At 59.9% G+C, this 19,269-nt stretch overlaps 5 protein-coding genes across 5 annotated transcripts; all 5 read right to left on the reverse strand.

Moving 5' to 3' along the window:
- Nucleotides 1-2,099: 2,099 nt before the first annotated feature.
- Nucleotides 2,100-4,829, reverse strand: LDBPK_290120 (proteasome regulatory non-ATPase subunit, putative; the record flags this gene model as incomplete). The annotated part of the gene is made up of 1 exon (XM_003862382.1): nucleotides 2,100-4,829. The coding sequence occupies one exon, from the start codon at nucleotides 4,827-4,829 to the stop codon at nucleotides 2,100-2,102; it is 2,730 nt and encodes a 909-aa protein (XP_003862430.1).
- A 1,194-nt stretch (nucleotides 4,830-6,023) lies between these two features.
- On the reverse strand, nucleotides 6,024-8,516 carry LDBPK_290130 (hypothetical protein, conserved; the record flags this gene model as incomplete). Its single annotated transcript, XM_003862383.1, has 1 exon — nucleotides 6,024-8,516. The coding sequence occupies one exon, from the start codon at nucleotides 8,514-8,516 to the stop codon at nucleotides 6,024-6,026; it is 2,493 nt and encodes an 830-aa protein (XP_003862431.1).
- Nucleotides 8,517-9,483: 967 nt separating this feature from the next.
- On the reverse strand, nucleotides 9,484-10,497 carry LDBPK_290140 (DNA-directed RNA polymerase I-like protein; the record flags this gene model as incomplete). The annotated part of the gene is made up of 1 exon (XM_003862384.1): nucleotides 9,484-10,497. The coding sequence occupies one exon, from the start codon at nucleotides 10,495-10,497 to the stop codon at nucleotides 9,484-9,486; it is 1,014 nt and encodes a 337-aa protein (XP_003862432.1).
- A 1,362-nt stretch (nucleotides 10,498-11,859) lies between these two features.
- Nucleotides 11,860-13,941, reverse strand: LDBPK_290160 (hypothetical protein, conserved; the record flags this gene model as incomplete). The annotated part of the gene is made up of 1 exon (XM_003862385.1): nucleotides 11,860-13,941. One exon carries the CDS (start codon nucleotides 13,939-13,941, stop codon nucleotides 11,860-11,862), a length of 2,082 nt encoding a protein of 693 aa, XP_003862433.1.
- An 829-nt stretch (nucleotides 13,942-14,770) lies between these two features.
- LDBPK_290170 (hypothetical protein, conserved) lies at nucleotides 14,771-16,480 on the reverse strand (the record flags this gene model as incomplete). Its single annotated transcript, XM_003862386.1, has 1 exon — nucleotides 14,771-16,480. One exon carries the CDS (start codon nucleotides 16,478-16,480, stop codon nucleotides 14,771-14,773), a length of 1,710 nt encoding a protein of 569 aa, XP_003862434.1.
- Between the last annotated feature and the right edge of the window lie 2,789 nt (nucleotides 16,481-19,269).

The following is a 19,269-nucleotide window of genomic DNA, read 5'->3' on the forward strand; positions in this document are numbered from 1 at the left end:
TATCGTGTGGATGGCGTGAGCCTGTGTTCCCTGTCGCGGGGCGCACCGACGCAGCGCCATCCAGGGCATGGCCGCCGACATCAGCAGCGGTGCATCTGACTTCCCCACGTCGTGGGCACTCGGCCCTGTGACCACCAGAACTGGTCCGGCATATGGCAAGGATAGCGGCTGCTTGGCTTTCTCCCACAGTGAGTGGGGCGCTACTAGACCCTGGACACCGGGCTGAGGCGACGCCCCTCACGGAGGGGAAGGGAGGAGGGGTGCAGTGTTCGGAAAGCACAATAAGCAGAAGAGAAAAACAGCAGCGACAGCAAGCAAAAGGGAAAAAAGCGAAGCGGGAGAGGGGGGTCGCAAGCCCACGCGGCGGCGTCAAGTTCAAGTCGAGCCACGCTCAAGCACGCGGACACAAGATAGCGAGCGGGCGAGGGAGGGAGGGAGGTGAAGAAGACACGCAAAGATGGGCCGCAAATCACGCCCACACGTCTGTGTGGGCTACTGGACAAATGAGATATACAGTTTTGAGGGCTCGCTAAAGCAAAAGAAACAGCGAGAAGGGAGTACGTCACACACTTATGCTCTTGCGCGCGCCGCCCTTTCGCGGCGTGAAAGCTGTGCTGTTGATCCGTCTGCAGCCGAGCACACCGAAGGCACGGCCTCCTGGAGCGGGGCAGAGGATGAGGAAGACGTGAGTCAGAGCGGGCGGAAGTGAAAGACGCACACCGCGTCGCACAACAGTAGAGCACAGAAAGAGACAGTCGCGTGTCAGAGGAAAAGTGAGATGGGTAGAGAAGAGGGATCCGCCGAAGATGATTCTTCTGATGCCGAAAGCGGACGATTTGGGTGTGCTGGTCTGGGCGTTTGTCTACGCGCGCCTGATGCCGCAATCCGCCTGCCCTTTTTTTTTACGTTTGGTGCGTTCACCCGTTGGAGAGAACTCGCGTGCTGCATTCCACGGCGTGTGGGCCGCCGCGAATGTCGCCTACGGAGAAAGATAGCGAAGGAAATGATAGCAGAAAGTAGTTTAAGGAGCAGCCACGGCAGAGCTAGGCACGAACCACGACCCCGCGTGCCGGCGTGCTGCTCTGCGTGAGGTGGAATATCGCACCCGGTGGGAAAGGACCGGCGCGACAGCGTCGTGGTAGATACTACGCACACAGACAGGAGGCACAGTCCGTGTGCGGGTTGGGAGTTCCCAAAGACATCACAAAATGTGCACGAGTCCGAATGCGCGAGAAGCAAAGCCGTAACCTCCTAGCCCACCTCCCGAGGAGGAGAGGGCGAGAAGACAAGCGCATCGAGACATTGAATCTGCGCCTGCTCGCTGCGCTTCACCAACGGCGAAAGGGAGGGAGGCATACCTGGGTCATGCCCAACGCGCGCCACAGCGAGGGGAAACACCTGCCCATGCAGATGCATCTCGTGCGCCAACAGTGCGACACCCACGCACCTTCCTGGCCATCAAAGCATGTAGCCCGGAGGGGGTGGGGTCTATGCTCCTTTGCGTTATTGCACTTCATCTCAGTCTTAGCGCACACCTCCGGCACACACCACCGCCTGGCATAGATGCCTTGAAAACATGAAAATAGTAATAAAATTCGAAAAAGAGGAAACCACCCGCCGGCGATACATCAATCGGCGAGACACACAACCGCACGCACGCAGCGGCATGATGGAGGCAATCACGCCCACACGCAGGGATCCGTCCCAGTCGGCCAAAACAAAGAAACAAAAAGCGCTCGTCGAGCAGGGAAGTGCGGCCGCTCGACGGCGTCATCGACCCCTATAAGTTCAGGTGGGAGGAACGGCACTGCCCCCACCCCCTCCACACACACACACACAACAACACTTTCCCTCTTTCGAAAAAGGACGGACGGGCGAGTGTCACACGCGCACCGACGCCTGCTCCTCTGCTTTTCCATTTCCACCCTCGCCGACGTAGAGGGGGCGCGCCCGAGCCTCTCCGCCGCATGCCGAAGCGTGCTCGCTTGCGTGCACCTCATAAGACAAAGGCCCACGACAACAACCACCTAGGGGCACCGAGAGAGAAGAGCAGAGTTACGGAAGGTCCGTTGAGTGCTGCCGTGCAATGCACACAAGCTCTACTCCGCCTGAGGCCGCTCCTTGACGACGCAAATACCCTCCAGCACCGTCCCAACAGGCACGTACTTGACGTCAGCGCATTCCACCTTGTCTGTCGCGCTGAGAAGCACCGGCGTTTTTTGAGTTTGAAAGCCGGTGATGGTTTTCGGATTGCCCGGCAGGGCCACCGTGTCCACCGGCAGACCGACACGCACCAACACCGAGTCCACAGGCTCCATGTTCTCATTGACGGCCATCATCATGCGTGGGCTAATGGAAGGGGTAATGGCGTAGAACATGTAGTGGCATTCACCAAGCAGCGTGTTTGACAGATCCAGAGAGCTGTGGAGCAGGCTCAGCACACCCATCAGTGCCGTCATGTTCACCACATTGCTGTCATTCTGCAGGCAGGAGAGGGTAAGGTGGCCCTTACCCATCGCGCAGAAACCTTCGGCCAGGCGCACCGCAAAGGTTGCCCCGGCAAAAATGGGTTTCTGATAATAAGAGGAGAGGCTGTGCAGCTTCGTGGCGACGCGGGCGTTGTTGCTTCCAGCCGCGACGATGCCCATCGCCGTAATGGCGTTGGTGGCCGTCGGCAGGTCCGAGTCGTGGGCGAGTCGGTTCAGCGTCTCCACAACCGGCATGTTGGGGTTTCCAGCAGAGAGGAGGGCGTAGACCAGGGGCACTGCGCACCGCCCTGACATGGGATCCTTGCCTTTGCTAACGGTATCCGCCAGCAGCGAGTGAATGATGGCCCGCTTGGTCATCTCCATCCCGAGGTCCTCGCCGACCGCCACGAGACCGATACCGAGCACAGCCGCCGCCTTGTGATTCAGTGGCGCCGTCTTCTCCTCCTCCGGCTTCGCTGCTGCCTCCTCGCTCGCGTTGCCCTCCCTTGACTCGTCGTCGTTCTTCTCCTCGTCATTCTCCGGCGCCTCGTCGTTCTCAGCAATGACGTGGAAGAGGCTCTGGATGACGACGACGTTGCCCGTGGCTGCAAAGGCGCAGCTGCGCACCACGATCTCCGTGTAGCGCTGAATGGCCACCGGCAGCGCGCGTGTGGCGTCGAGAAGGGTGTCCGCGGCCTCCTGGCGACCCAGGAACATGCAGCCGAGCGCCAGGATCAGATACCGCACATATGGCTCCTTCAGCTTGTTCTCCGGCACCTCCATTAGGCAGTTCATCATCGTCTCGGAGATGTCCTCATCGGCAGAGGCCACGAACACGGTGGCGAGGGCGTAAGCCGCCATGCATTGCACCAAGAGTTTCTGCTCCGAGTCCGCCAGCAACGGGATGAGCAGCTCCTTGACGTCCTCCTTGCGCGTTCCGGCGTAGGCGTAGCCGAGGCCGAGAATCGCACCAATAGCCACCTCTGTCTCTCGCGCGTTGATCTGCTCCGAGAGCAGCCCTAGCGCGGGGTCAAAAGGATTCTTCACGCCACACATGACGATGCCAGAAGCGAGGCACGCGCCAGCCTTCACGTAGGTGCTCTCAGAATAGAAGTACTTGTCGATCTGCTGCAGGCCCTCCGTGTGGTCCCACAGGTGCAGCAGGCCGAGGGCAGCCGTGGTGGAAATGATGCGGTCCTCGCGCTGATCGAAAAAGAAGGCTGGGGTGTCGGAGAGGAACTTGTCTGTGCCGTAGCCGCAGTTGGCCAGTCCACTCACAAACGCGCAGACCAAGTTGTTCTGCAGATCTTTCGGACCGCTCTTCTCATCCGGGGACATCTTGAACACCTCCTCCAGAGTCTTAGGCGCCATGGAGTCGAACTCCTGCGCCGTGTGGCGGTAGAGCTGCGAGAGACTCATATTGCCATTCGCGTCTTGCAGCAGCTCGTCCTCCTCGCTATCCAGGTCAAGGAAGCATTTCTGCCTGGCACACAGCAGCGCCATCTGCAGACGCTCCGGCTTGCTTTTGCACTCGCTGAATAGTTCCGCAACGAGGTCGCGGTCGTTCAGCCTGAGGGCGGTGAGCGCGGCATCTGGGTAGGCTTGCATCTTCTTGTAGATGTCGTACACCGTGCGCAGCGCCTCACTGTCCGAGGGGCGAGTCAGGTACTTGCTGATTGCCGCGATATAGTTTGCAATGCGCTTGTAGTTCGACGCCTCGACAAGGGGCAAAATGCGCGTGACGCCGTCGATCTCCATCAGTAAGTCGATCGCCGTCGCTTCGTCTTGGTGTGCCAGCATGTAGGAGACGATCTGGTCCACGAAGCCGTTTAGGTGCTCGGTCGATTCCTTGCTGTTGGGCCGCTCGCGCCACTCCTCACCGATAGCGCCGGCGAGAAAGCGGAGGTACTCGTGGCCCCACTGCGCCAGGTCGTTCTTTGTGCCCTTCAGTTTATGCTCCAGTAGTGTGCGGCCGCCGTTGTTGGGCTCCAGCGTCATGGAGATGAAGGAGAGGAGGTCGTGCAGGCGGCGCGAAACAGATGGGTTCTGAGAGCTCTTGAGCGCCGCCTCCAGCTCCGGATACAAGGCGCGCACGTGCTTCAGTGGTGGTGGCACAGCCGCCAGACTGCCGCTGCTGCTCGTTCGAAGCAGATCCACCAGGCGCTCCACCGCGATCTTGGCGATGTCGACGTCGCTGTCTGCGGCGCGCGTCACAAGCAGCTCCACCTCCTCCTTGATGCGCATGTCCTCCTCACTCATCTTGTGTTCGTTCTCCTTCTTTTTCTTCTCATTGATGGTGGCATCCTTCTGCGGGTCCTTCGACGGCACATCGACCGCCACCTCCTCCCCCTTGGAGCCCATGGCAGACGGATCTCTATGAAACGGGAGTGTGTCAGGTAGGGAGCTGCAGAGGTTGCGGTAGTCTATAAGAAGACAGTCACGCTCTCCTCGAAGCGGTGATGATGCGCCGGGATGCAGAACAGTTCGAGTGAGGGAGAGAGGCTGGGTGGATGTGCGCGAGAGATGAGTATGAGTAAAGGAGAGGCGTGATATGGAGTGAGCCGCAAATCACACATGCACGCCTGACCAGCCCCCACGTAGACAGCGCATACACAGCGACACACACACACACACACACACACGACAGGGCAAGCAACAGTTTGCGGAACGAGAGACAGACAGACAGACCGAGTGTGGCACGTGTAGGGGGGAAGCTGGCGGAGATTGGCAGTGTGAAGGGCTGCAACTATGAATCCTTCTACAACTGCACCATCACACACGTTAGGAATGGGCTCAACGAGGGGGGAGGAGCAGAACAGAGCGGAGGAGACACGGAAAGAGGGTAGAAAGGCGAAGAGCATGCCTTAGCGTGAAGATCCTCGTGACCTTGTGGAGATGCGGCAGCGCAGGCGGAGGCATCCACGGCGGTCATGACGGCATGCACAGAGAGAAAGGTCCACCGCGGGTGTGCGTACTCAGAGGAGGCGTTGGTATGCGCACTGCACCGGTGTTTGAGGTTTGGTTTGGTTTGTCGTGTCTTTTGACTGCGCTGCACTCGACTCGGCGTGCGCAACGCCAAAGCGCCTGCCGAGGTGGCGGGGGCGGGTGGTACACACGCGGGGCCCACCCCCCACCCGTGCGCGTGGGTCGCGTGGGAGAGGAGAAAAACGCATCGTCAAGGGAGTGCCACGGAGAGGGTTCGCACACACGCAGGACGGCACAACGCGCAAGGTCTGAAGAAGAGAAAGCGCCATGCAACGGCGCTGGCGCAGGGGAGAGGCAGGAGGAGGAGTGGGAAAGGCAGGACAGCGTACCTTCACTCAGTACATCGTAGGAGAAAAGAACAGAAGAGAGCGAAACAAAGGCATCAGCGCCCCGCACAAGACGGCGTGCAGACGCGCAAAGAAAAAAGGAGCACACACGTGACAGAGTATGCAGAGGTGCGACACACATTTCTCACCGTCCCTCTGCACACAGCCGGCGGGCACACACACACACACACGCATCGCACCGCTAACAGCGCCGCCGCCATCTCCACTCGAGCTCACCGTCCTCTCACGTCAAGAATTGCGAGAGCTGCCGGACGAGGGAGGAAAAGTATACGCAGTTGCTGTCAGCCGAATGTTGACCTTGGGCGGGGAACTGCATGTTCAGGAGCGCCTGAAACTCCGTTATCTGCTGCACCACACGTTCCTCCTCAGAGCCGACTGACAGCACACCGAGGCAGTTGCACAGCAAGAGGTTGAGAAAGTGGAAGACGATCCCCGACTGACGGTTGCAATTGTACGTCAGCCCTCGGTTGCAGCAGAGGGAGAAGAAGGAGGAGTGTCGGATGGAGGAGATGTAGGGATTGTACAGTACGCCGCTGTACACGTACACGAGTGGTTTGCCGGTGTTCTGGTTCACGCAGGAGCCGCTCTTCTCGTCCCATACGCTGCCGCTAAAGACACGGGCGAGCGCATGCGCGGAGGCCTGCGTGGTGAGCCCAAAATCTACGTCCACACCCCACAGCCGCGTCTGAGGAGAGGAGGCGTTGCCCTCGGCATCGACTTCGGTGGTGACCACGAAGTCGACAGACAGGTAGCCCATAATGTGCTTGCGATACGCTGCCTGGCCCAGGCTGAGAGAAGCGCCGCGCACCGCCGTGTACGGCACACTGGAGCGGTACGGGAAGAGCGACCCCATCGAAGTGAGGGCTGGGGCCAGAAGCGGCTCCACTACCGACTCTACCCGTACCTCCCCGGACGGGGCAACAAACATGTTTGCGGTGATGGAGGTGCAAAGGCCGGGCAGGACGGCCTCCACACACCCGCCCACGGCGTCAAACATGGCTAGGTACGCCTCCCAGTTGGGGTAGCTGCTTGGGTGCACGAGCCGCATGCGCTTCGCTCCGTTCATCTCTAACTCGTGAAACACCGCCGCACGCAGCCCGGCAGAGGATGCAGCGTCGACGGAGCCAGACGCCGAGCCCTCATTCTGCAGAGAATTGAGGCGGTTCACGTCGAGGTATGCGTGGCCTTGGCTTCCAAACTCGTTCTCCAGCTTGACCAGCCATCGCTGCACTGCGCGGCGCCCAACGACGAGGCCTGCCAACGAGTGCAAGAGGTCCGCTCTAGAGCGCAGCTGTGCCGCGCCAGGAGGTGTCAGAATGTCCGCAGCCGCGAGCAATCGCCTGCAGCCGCTCTTGGAGCCGTAACCCTGCACCAGATGCGGCTCTGACGACAGCATTGGTACGTTCAGCTGCGTGGCCAACGTAAGCTCTTCTTCTCCGACGACGCCGGGTAAGATGTAGGCTGGCTTGCCGGTACACAAGGCAGAAAGCAGCTTTAAGAGACGCGGGGAGAGCAACACCATGCGAGTAAGACTCATCCCAGCAGGAAGACGCCGCACGTTCTCGGGCACCACGAACGTCAAGCGGCTGGCAACGTTCGACACGCCGTTCTCGGCAAGCAGACCCATGTAGTACTGTTGAATCTCCGTCTCCGGCTTCACCGGCACCACAAAGACAAGCTGCACATGTGGGTCCGCTAACATGCTCAGCCGCGTTAATTGCCCCAGCTGCCTCGCCTCGTAGAAGGGCATCTTCTTTGCTTGGTACGTCGGATACGAGAGAGAGGGAAGGTGTACGATGATGCGGCGGCCCTCCTCAATGCGCGGCCACGCAGCCTTGAATTCCCTCATCGTCTCCTGCCACTGCGTCATGCGGGTTTCGCGTATGGAGCGAATGGTGCGACGCGTCATGCGGTGTGCGCGGTACATGGCATACTGTCGCTGAATGGCAATAGCGGCGTGGGTGCCGATCAGCAGGTGGATGTAGGCAATGCGCTGCCGGTACATGCGCCACGTGGCCTGCACCTTTGTAGCCGCCACTTGGTGGCGCTTGGGGCCGTAGCGGTAGGGACGAGACGCATCCATGAGCAGCGGGAGCACCTCTTCGGCGTTGTTGATGCATTCCAGCGTCTCCGTCGCGGAGATTAAGTCGGGCGCCTGATAAGAGGCCAGCTGGGCGAGTCGCTTACCATCCACATAGGCCAGCTCAACACCGTAGCTCCGCAGCATCTCCTCCAGTACCTCGATGAGGCCGTCTACCTCGCCCCAGCTGGACGCGTAGTGTCGCTTGAAGGAGGCAAACTCGGGCGTGTTGCGGAGCGCCTTTCCCTTGCGTATGATAAACTCGTGCATCGAATACCAGTCGAGCAGCTCGGTGTAGGTGCGCGTGTCCTCTCGCGCGGGACCAGTGGCATGGAGCGGGTTGGCTGCTGCTGCAGCCAATGATGTAGACGGGCCTGAAGCAGACTTCAACTGGGGGCTGGCTTTCGGAGCCGCCCCAGCATGCACGGCGGAACGCGGCAGACGTCTCTCCTGCGCCTGCGCCACATCCCAGTCCTGAAGCTCGTTCAGGCCCAGGGAGGGAGGGATTTTAGCAAGTTCTTCCATGTCCAGCTTGTAGTCGTGGACCGCGTTGAAGCCAGAGTTCTCGGTCATGATTTGTGGGCGGCACTGTCGCTTGTCGGCTGCCCTGTGCAGCTGCATCCGATGCGACCGCATGGGCCCGTCCGTCGTGAGCAGTGGCTCTAGGTCCGTTTCCGGGCCGATAGCACCTCTCTCCAGCAGCTCTAGCAACCCCTTTGACTGTCCTCTTACACCCGGCATCCTGCGAGCCGCTCCGACGAGGGGCGCTCCGCCCCTCTTCGACAGGTTCGGCAGACGCGACGATGACGGACTCACACGAGATGAAAACGTGCGTGGCGCCTCCATCGCTGCCTTTGTCGGTGGAAGAAAACCAGAAGAATGTCAGCGAGCGCCGGGGGAAAACGAGGAGGTGATTCGACGCGCCAGCGCCACTCCCAACTGCGAAAACAAAGAAACGCCCTTTTTGGTAGAGCTCCTGCTGTTGGAGCGGCTTAAGCAGCTACACGGGTGCACATGTGCCAGCACACACGCACACACACACACACGTGGCCACAGCAACGCAGAAGCAGAAAAGAAGAGGGAAGAAGAGTGTGTGGTGATATACGTGAAACAGAGTACCAACAGAGATAAAGAGCGAGGCATAGGTCGATGCACGGCGTGGCGTGGAATGCATCGTATTTCCCTTCTCAACCGTCGTACCGGGAGGGAGGATGGGAGCAGGGGCAAAATGGCTCAGACCAAGAGTGAGGGGACGCGGTGCGCAGTAACACCAATGCTGGGCACGTAGGCCACAGTGAGGGTTGGGCTGCCGGGAGAGGAGAGAGGGTAAGTTGACGATTCTCACCTCCTCCTCTCTGTCCGTCCTTCTCGTGTATGCAAGTATCCTTGGGCTGTGGCGATTGTGTCGTTGGAGGGGGAGGCCATTTTATGGCATGCCTTACACACGGGCCTGGGAGAGCGCCCCAGACAACAACCAAAAAAGACGCCGGGACAGACACAGAGGCAGCGCGCAACACGCCATGCAATCCGCGGCGTTGGGCGGAGCAACCCGACCTCTTCACCTTCTACGCTACGCTCACCGAGACGTGCAATCGCGGCACACTTATTGCATGGTGAAATCAAGGTTGTCCTCCTCCGCGCCCTTCCGCACGGCATCCGCGTTTGGCACGACCGGGGCGGTCGTGGACTGGCCAATCGTGCGGGTCTTTACACCGTCCGCGTTCGGGTCCTTCATGAGGCCCTCACTCACCCGTTGCAGTTTCCTGCGCACCACCGTCACGGCATCGTACACAATCTGCAGCACCGGTAGCACCCCGGTCGACTCCACTGTGAAGGTGAAGTCGAAGTAGCCCATCTTGTTCTTCTTCTGCCGCACAAACACGAGCGGCTCGGGAAGCCTGTCGAACGGGGGCTCCTGCGACGTGCACTCGCGGCAGAAGATGCAGGCGTCCTCGTCTTGCACCTCCACCTGGCCAGTGCGCTCGACAAACCGAAAGACGTTCCGCGGGCAGCGGGCCACCCACTCACGCGCTTTCGCCTTCCCGAGGGTCTGGAACCCGTTGGGGTTGAGAATGATCTCAGGAGCGTAGCGCATCGCCACCGTCGCCACTGGCATAAACTTGGCGTGCGTCTTGGCAATGTTCTTACGAATTACGACATGCAGATCCAGCACCTGGCTGCGTCCCAGCGTCACAAGCCAAATGCCATGCTCCTCCGCACTCACCGGGTACACCTCGGCGTCATCGATCTGCAGAGAATCGCCAATGAACACCTGCTTGCTATGCTGGTTCGGCGGGCACTGCACCTTCAGCGAACCAGTAATCTGGCAGTCTGGGCACCCGCTCCCGCCACAGCCACAATCTTGCGGAAAGTTTAAGCGCTTCGCCTTCTCGGAGAAGAGCGGCACAAGGCCAAGCCGGTGAGCGATCATTTCATCCGGCAGCACCGACGTGTTCTGGCGGATCGTCACATACTCAATGGCGAGCGTCGGAATCTCCGCCAGCATGACACGTCGCAGCGCGTTGGCAAAAGAGCTGTCCACCTCGCTGAGCTGAAACGTGAGAGTCTCGCCCGCGGCGTGCTCGTTCTTCACGCACTCGACAATCTCCAGCTTCATGGCCTCGATCGCAGATGCACACAAGCGAAAGCGAAGAAAGCCACGGCGTACGCGCGGTTGGCGTTCGCGCCTCCTTTCCCTTCTTCGGCAGCGCGTCGCACCTGCTGAGTGTGCCGGCTGACCGCTGGTCGCGTCTCCCCTGCAGCCTCACTCGGTCGACGTCACGCGAAGAGAGAAGCAACAGAGCGACAGCCTCTAGATAGCACCGGCACGGCAGTCTCCGATAGGGTGTGCCACACCTGTCCTACACGCTTGTTTAGGCGAGCGCCACGCACGTACTCGAGACAGGGCCTTGCCTGCACAGCCGGAAGGCAGCAGCAGCGTGCAGCGAGCGCTTCGAGGAAGAGGAGAAAGGGTGGCAGGTCGGAGATGCGGCTGTTGCGAGTGAGCAGAGAACTTGCAAGAAGAGTACAAGCAGCCTTCACGCGGAAAAAAAAAAAACACGCGAACAGCGAGGGAGATGCAGGTGCGCACACGCAGAGTGCGACAGCGTCCGTGGACGTCTGTCCCCGTATCAGCGCTCGCAGTGGACGTTGGCCGCCGCTGGGCGTCTCTTTCCTTTTTGCTGAATTCCACTTCTCCTGTAATTTCTCGTGACGCCGCCACGGAGAGCAGCAAACGTGCGCAACAACATCGTTGAGAGTGCCACGGGACGAAATAGAGTCAGTGAAGACGTCCATACGCGTGAGCGGTGATGCAGCATACAAAATAGAGAGAGAGAGAGAGACAAGATCCAGTGAGTGAAGGTGACCGTGGGAAAAGACGATCCCCAGCGATGCTCCTGGCACGCGTGAAGGAGGCAGAAGCGAGCTACCCTTGCGTGACGAGTGAGCAGAGGGGAAGGTCTTTAAGAGGGCCACTCAGCAACAGGCAAGCCTCCCAACCGCTCCAGAGAAGATATGCTCGTCCCGCGAAGCAGGAGCCGCTGAAAGAACTGTGAGCAGAGGCACTGGAACGCGCGCGCGCAGACGCAGAGTTTTTCCCTTCACTTTTGCAAGTGTACGACGGACAGTCAGCATCCGCGGCGTACGCGGCAGCCGTCGCTTCGCTTCGAGTTGGCTTCTTTTTTTTTCTGCTTCGTTGTCCTTGAGCTTCGAGACATGCGCCTCGCAAACGCGAAATGGAACGGAGAGGAGAGAGAAAGGTTGGGGGAGAAGCGATGATATCAGGATACATAAACCACACACACACACACACACCATACACTCAGGCACACAGGCCTTGTAGACACAGATGGAGAGACACACATATGCAGGCACTGCTCGGCTAGAGTTCTATGACACGGGGTACCGGAGGGATCCAAAGAGAGGGAGAGAGACGCACACGCGACGGCGCAGCACACAGTTGCCGCTACGCACCGTCTCACTCCTTGAGCGTAAGGTAGAGTTTTTTCAGCTGCCGTGCTTCCCAACGAGCGGTGTTGCGCGGTGATGTGTCCTGCTTGGACGGATCAGGGTGAATGAAGGCGAAGATCTTCTCGCCATGCAAGTCGGCCTGGTCAAAGAAGAAGAGGATCTCTTCGAAGGAAGAATCCTTCAGAGAAACCATGTGTTTCGCCAGGTTCATGGCCAGCGCAAGGAAGCACCTCTTGGCGTAGAACCACGTGTCTGTCATGATCTTACGGTCGTAGGGCTCCAGCGACTTGATGATGCGGGAGATGCCAAACTCGAAGTTCCCCTTGGAGCAGTAGAGGGTTCCGATAACCAAGTTCACAATGCACAAGTGCAGCGGCTGCTTGTAGGGGTCCTCGTAGGTCAGCCGCTCCTCCGCTCGCTCGATGAGGCGCATGATCTCCTCCGCCTGCTCATTTTGCGCGGTCATGATGTACGAAACGCACAGGTTCGCGAGCACAATAGCGCTGCAGTTCAGAATGTTCTCCCGGTTCGCCTCCACCACAGGCGAGTAGTACCGAATCGCCTCCTTGAATTTCGTCTCCTGCATGAAGAAGACATGCGCCACGTTCTGCTTCCATACGTCGTTCTCGGAGCAGAAGTCGGCCGACTGGCGGAAGAGCTGCTCGACCATCGGGTAATTCTCCATCTCCCAGTAGATGTTCGCCTGCGCCATGAGAACGGGAATGTACTCCTCCAAGGTGGCGTCGTAGGTCCGCACCGCCGTCTTCGCGACTGCCGCGTCCTGGCTCTGGTCAGCCTCCTGAATGCGGCGCGTCATGTTGCGCAGCTGCTGTACCATCTTTTGCGCGAGAATGTCGAACTTGCGGTACGCCTCCGCCGGTGAAGTCTGGGCCGTGATGAGACCATCGAGGAAGTCGTAGAGCGATTGATTGTTCTGCGAGAGGTACTGCCACGCAAGGTGTGGGTTCTCGGCGAGCACGTCCGCGGCCAGGTCGTAGTACTGGTATTTGCAGTAGAAGAGAAGCAGATTCTGAAACGTCTCTGGCGGGAAGGGCGGGTTCTGCAGGAGAAAGTTGAACTTCTTGAACGCGTTCGTCGGGTTCTCGTCCATGTTGATGAGAGCGGTGTTGTGCAGCGTGACAGGGTCGAGCTCGGCATCGGTGCGGGGCGGCATATCCGTAAGTGCCTCCTTGGCGGCCTGCATGTTCTTCGAGGCATACTCGATGGCCGCCTTGAGGTTGAAGGCTTCGATGAGGGCGGTCTCCCTCAGTAGTTGTGTGTTGCCCACAGAGCGCGCCTCGGCTCCCTCGGTGTTCGTGCCAATGTTCAGCTCCGGGTGCCCCTCGACGCCGCGGTCGATGATCTCAGCCAAGTGCCGCAGCGCCGGACCGTACTGCTCCATCTTGTAGTACATGAGCGCCATGTTGTACGTCAGCGCCGCCGAGAAACCGACGGCGTTCTGCGCCTCCTTGAACTTCTCTAGCGCCTCCTCGTAGCTGCCCTCCTTACTCAGCACGCAGGCGCGCAGAACTAGCATGTCCGTGTCGGTCTCCGGGGCCTGCTCGAGGAACGACTTTGTCTGCGGGATGTCCTCCTGCTCATACGCGATGGCCGCCTGCAGTTTGTTGAGTGTGGTCTGATTTTGTGGTGAGGTGATCAAGGTACACAGACGGTTGCTCTCGGCGTAGGCGCCGGCCTTGTAGAGGGACTGGGCGTAGTACACCCGGTACTCTTCAATGTTAGGGCAGATCTTCGTTAGCTGCTCGTAGAGACTGGCCGCCTCACCGTAGTCGCCCATCATGTAGTAGCAATATGCCATGAGCGACACGGCAGCACGGCTGCGCGGGAACTCCTCCAGCTGTGTCGCCAGCAACTCCACGGCCTCTTCGTACTGGTGGTCGCGGATGTAGCCGTATACGGTGGAGGTAAAAGTGCCCTCCTGTACCTGCGCCTGGATGCGGCCAAGCGTGGTGCCGCCACCCATCGTCGTCGTCGGCCGCATAGACCCAGCATGAGAGGAGCCTGTGGCCGAGAACGCCATCCCCGTCGGCGGCGGGGCCATTCCGGTGGTGGGGCGCATAGACATCATTCCGTTGTTGTCGCAACTGGGGGATCAGACAACGGATATGACGCCAAGAGAAACGGTCAGAGAGTCAGAGGGTGGAGTGGTGGGGCAGGTGGGCGGTGCCTGCGTGGGCTGGCTTGTGTGTACAACTATATACCGCCTTCAACTATGCGGGCTGAAGGGATAGCCGAGGCGCAAGCGGGAGAGAGGCTGTAGAGGAGAGACGTCGCACGACGGGAGTGCATTGCGCGAGGGCAGCCAGGTGCAGCGTAGAAGGCAGACGTGGGCAAAGAAAGGAGGAGGGAGAGAACAGTCGCACGAGAGAACACAAACGCAGATGAGCGTTGCACGTCAATCACAAGAGCGAGAACGCAGACCGCCACTTGGTGATGCGTATGGGCCTGCATCGCGGCTCTCGAAGGTCGGGTCGGCGTGCAGTATCTGGCGTTGTCTTGCTAGGTTGACGCCTTTTGCGGGCTGCAACTGCGCTCCGTCAGTGTCGCTCTCGCCCTTGAACCCCCACGCCGCTCCCCGTCGCACTCCCCTCCATCGATCTGTGCCCACACTTCTTACGCGCCCAGAGGTGGCACGGGGCAATATACCGCTTAAGTGCGCTGCATAGTACACACATAGAGGAACGAAGAGAGCGGAACTAAGGCGCACGCGTTCCTGTCAGCTGTTGTGCTGACTCTTCGCCCACTGACGGGCTCACGCAGCTTCCGTTTTACATTGTGCACGCTGTAAAAACTCCCACACACCCGTTGGCTGCAGCCAGGGTAAACCGTCGAGAGAGAAAGAAAAAAATACAACAGAAAGCAGCGCCGCTGCTCGCGATGCGGTGAGAACGGCCGCCTCATACGAGAGCCACGCACTGCTCGTCCTTGCGCTTGCGGGTGGCCATTTGAACGAACAGAAGGTGCTTCCCTTCCAGGTTGTAGTACCGGTGCCAGACAACCAGCATCATAAGCGCCACCCCACACGTGTGCAGGCTCAACAACGCAAGTACTGTGGAGGTCACGTTCGCAGTCGCCACAGCGGCAGGGAAAGCACTCGAAAACGACCCCCGCTCCAAGGCCAGCGCAGCTGCGGCCCTCTGCACCGCCGAAGCAGCCTGGGTGATGGTGCTGTTGCCAATGATGGCGGGTGGGGCCAGCACGACACCCTCAAATGCATGCGTGAAGGCGAGCAGCAAGACGGTTGCGATGCGGCTGAGTGACTCCATCGGCGCCGCAACCAAGGAGCAGAGTCGCCTTGTCCAAGACGCCATCGGCGTGGCGCGGCCGAAAAGAATAGCATCCTCCTCAACCACATCCTCCTGCGCTAGCTCAAGCACGTCACGCACGCTGTCGAGCAGCAGACGCAGCAGCGTGAGCAGAATAGCACACAGCCAAATCCCGGCACTCGAACTGGCTGCTGTGCTGCCCTCTCCAAGCGCCGGCGCAACCGCCACGCCGACCGCTCCCCTCGTGAAGAAGGCTGCTACCAGCGATACAAGACCCAGCGCACACACGCCGAGCAGCATGACGAGCACGAGGCGTTTCTTTCCCACCGCGCCGGCGCTTGCGATATGCATGGGGGCAAGGAAGGACGGCGCTGCGACGACAAAGGCCAGGATGGTCGCCCGCGCTGCCGCCGACAGGCGGGGCGCACAGCCCAACGTGAGAAGCAGATGAAAGAAGCCAACTACCACTGCATGCGCGTAGCAGTGCAGCGCACGTACGACCAGGAGCGCCTTCATTGACCGCCGCTGCCACGTCTGCCGCACAAAGCCTTGGAACTCCATCATTGTCGCGTCGCCAAACCCGGAGACAGAGCGCGAGCTGAGGCTGCACTCTTCTCGTGTCGCGTTCGGTGCTTCCTCGTCATGAGAGTTGCACCTCCACCGTTGCAGGCCACTAAAGGCGCACACGGCTGCGCCGCTCAAGAGAGCAAGGCACCAGTGGAACCCGCGAAGGAACTTCCTTTTTGGAGAGGAGCCATCGTACAGCAGGGCGGCGACAAGCACCACCACAGCAGCGCCACCCGATGCCGCACGTGACGCACGCTGCACCAACCTCTCCTCCTTCGGTCGCTGGGTCGCCATTTCGCGGGCTAACTTCTGAGCGAAGGCGGTGCAGTGATCGGACAAGACACCGACGACTGCGGTCGCAAGCGTGAAGGACACAGCCGACGGAACGAGTGGAAGTCGCAGCACCCACCACGACAGGCCAAACGCTAATGCAAAACGATGCTCATTCGACGCCGAACGCTGCCGTGGTGTCAGTCGCCACACCCGCGCGACTACAGACGAGAACGCAACGAGGCCAGCTCGATCAAGGACACTGCCAACCATGTACACCAGCTGGGCGGCAACGAGAACACACAGGCCCAGCTTGGAGATGCGCAAGCGCCATTCACGAATGTCGGTGAGACTTGTCTTTTGCCCTTTGCGCGTATCCACGATAAGCAGAAAACCATGTACGTAGTACTCCATGAAGAGCGCCGAGAAGACGACGTGCAGCGACTGCACAACGAAGCTGTGCGTCCCGAGCAGCACAAGGCCTCGCCGCGTGCCCGCGGCCATCTCGAAGAACGGGGAGGGGAGCGGAGGAGAGCAATTAGGAAGAGGGAAGGTGCCCGGGGCGCGAGAGGAGTCGTGAGCGCGTCTCTCTGCCTGCAGGTCCTCCGCAAGAGAGTGAGGGAGCGGCGGATCAAAAAGATTTGTGTCCTCCACTTTGGAAGCCAAGATGCCGCGGTTCCGTGCAAGTGTATGCGCCTGAGTCTCTCACGGTCTCTGCCGCATACGCTGATGTCACCCCCTCCCTGTGCACGCCGCCGACGGCGAAAGATGTGAGGAAGGCTTCACGCGAGAGACAGGGAGGTGGCAGACAAGATCGCACGACAAGCGGGAGTCAAACAGTGTAGCGAGGCAGAGACACAAAGATACGCCCATACCTGCACATGCGATGAGCGAACGAGGCAACTCCGCGGCGGCCCGAGACACGGGCACCCACACGTACACGCGCACGGATACCAAAAAGAAAAAATTATGTACGTGCACACATGTGCAGGCCCACGGGACCCCGGTGGACTGTTCGGAGACACAAGCACGTGGGCAATGAGAGGAGCCAGGGAAAGCGAGGCGAAGAAGAGCAGCAGAGACACGTTGCAGAGAGGGAAGGAAGAAGGCAGGGTAAGAGGTGTACGACACAATGAGAGTGTCGCACTCGCGCAGATGTTGTCGCGCCTCGAAAAAGCGAGTCCCCTCCCCCGCGCCGAGCGGCTCATGGAGAGAGAGACAAGCAAACGGGGGAGCACTTGAAAATGGAGGAATGCAAGGCGGGCCTGATGAGCCTGGGGCCTCCTACCTTTTTTTGTATGTGTGTGTGTGTTTAGCAGCCTTTGAGCACACCAAGGCACACCCACGCGCGCACAAGCACGAAGAGCGGCGGTATCCAGGGCGCAGACACTAGGAGAGACGGACATCAAAGCAAGTAAAGGTATGCACACAAGCAGACACGCATGCATAGAAATGTGCATACCTGCATACACACTCATGGACACCTATATCTACATGCGGGTCTGCGTGTATCGATGCATGTGTACACTCGAAAGAGGGGGAGGGGAAGGAAGGGGCGCGGCAGAGCGAGCACGCAGTGGCAGGGCGCACGCGATCAAGCAGACGCGCCGATGTTTTCCTCTCTTTGATCGCTGGTGAAGGTACCTGCGTATGAGCACCCTCATTTCTTCGCCAGCGTGAGAGACAAGATAGTAGAGGGGGTAGAAGGGGTTGCACCGGGGCCCGTACCCGGCTGGCATAAAGCGCGCCCATTACACAAGAGCGCTGATACACGCATATGCCTGTGCCTGTGTGGTGCCGAGATCGGGGAGCCACCCGTCCTTTCAGCTCCCTGCCTCACCTGGTGGAGAGGCAAAGAGGGCGAGGTCAGATGGGTGGATCCTGCTCTGGAGACAGAGACAGTAGAAATAAGAAAGGGGCCGTGAGGTCCCTGGTACTGCGCCTCCAACGGACTTGAGACGAGGCATAGCAATGACTGGTGCAATAACGATCGCTCCGGCACAGAACAGCGAAAGGAAGAAACTCGATCGCACCCCCCCCCACCACCACCTCCCTCCCATCTCGTCGCACCGTTATGTCCCCGAGACCGGCGTGCAGCGACTAACGATGAGGACGAGCAAAGGACAGGGATCTTGCGTCATTTCTTCCGCAAGGATGGGTGCACACTTCCTTGCTGGCTCAGCGGGAGGTGAGGAGAGAGCGCGCGAGTTCATCGTCAGCATTCAGTGTCCAAGGCACGCCTGCACCATAGCGCCGGTGCACATGTCTGTCAGCGAGCGTGGCGAGAGGGCACACATGAACACACACCACACGACAGGAAGACGCAGGCTCAGAAGAGAAGATCGTCCGCTACAGCCGCGACTGTTCTTGCCTTGGGAACACTGTCAACGTGCACCTCTGCGTAAAGGGGGGGAGCCGATGTAACGAAAAGGGAGGACGGCGCCGCCGTCCCCACCGCCGGCAGAGGCACACACACACACACACACAGGCACACCGTCGCGTGCAGGCTACGGGATCAGCCTTCTTCTGTCTTTGTGCTCTGGCACCCAGAGCACGATAACGGAGTGAGCATCCTGCACGAGCGCGTGGCGCAGGCCGCCTGAGCATCGCCCGAGATTACCTTTCTTCGCATTGAGAGATCCAAATCCACCCGCCCCGGCCTGGTAGACCGAATCGTGCGAGAGGCATGCGGGGGTGATTGAGGCAGGGAAGGGAGAGGCGCTACGCACACGAATGCCTCCCGCAGGCCTTCATCTGATTTCCTCATTGCTGCTGCTAAGTGGGTGATTGCCTGAACATCTAGCCACGCCAAATCTTTCTGCTGTGGCAGCCAGCTTGAGGGGGTGGCCGCGCCCTGGCCCCCCGGAGCACCCAAATTCCCTCGGGCGACTCGCTAGCGGCAATGCCGAGAATTCATGAACGTTTGGCGGCGTGCGGCCTACCCCGTTGGGTCTTGGAGAGGAAGACTGAGGCGTTGTGCTGCACTCAAACAGCCTCCAACGTAAGTTGCTGGGAGTAGCCCAGGTGTCGCCGCACCGTTTCGATCGTTGCATGCCTGGCTGGTTGCATCATGTCCTCCTTTAGGACCCCCTTCCCGATCTGCGCCAGATGGTGGGCCACTGCTTTGCGTACTGGGGCCAGCTTCAGGTCCGGGTCGACGTCCTTGAGCGCGCCCCGCCCGCCTCGTCTTATTCTTGGCCGCTGCGAGGTCCTTGCACGAGGTCTGCTTGCTCGTCCGCTGGCTCGGTCGGTGCCGCCAGCGTCAAACCGTCCTGCCTGCTGAGGCGGGATGC

The sequence above is a fragment of the Leishmania donovani genome, chromosome 29, assembly GCF_000227135.1.
Source record: "Leishmania donovani BPK282A1 complete genome, chromosome 29".
Taxonomy (NCBI): Eukaryota; Euglenozoa; class Kinetoplastea; order Trypanosomatida; family Trypanosomatidae; genus Leishmania; species Leishmania donovani.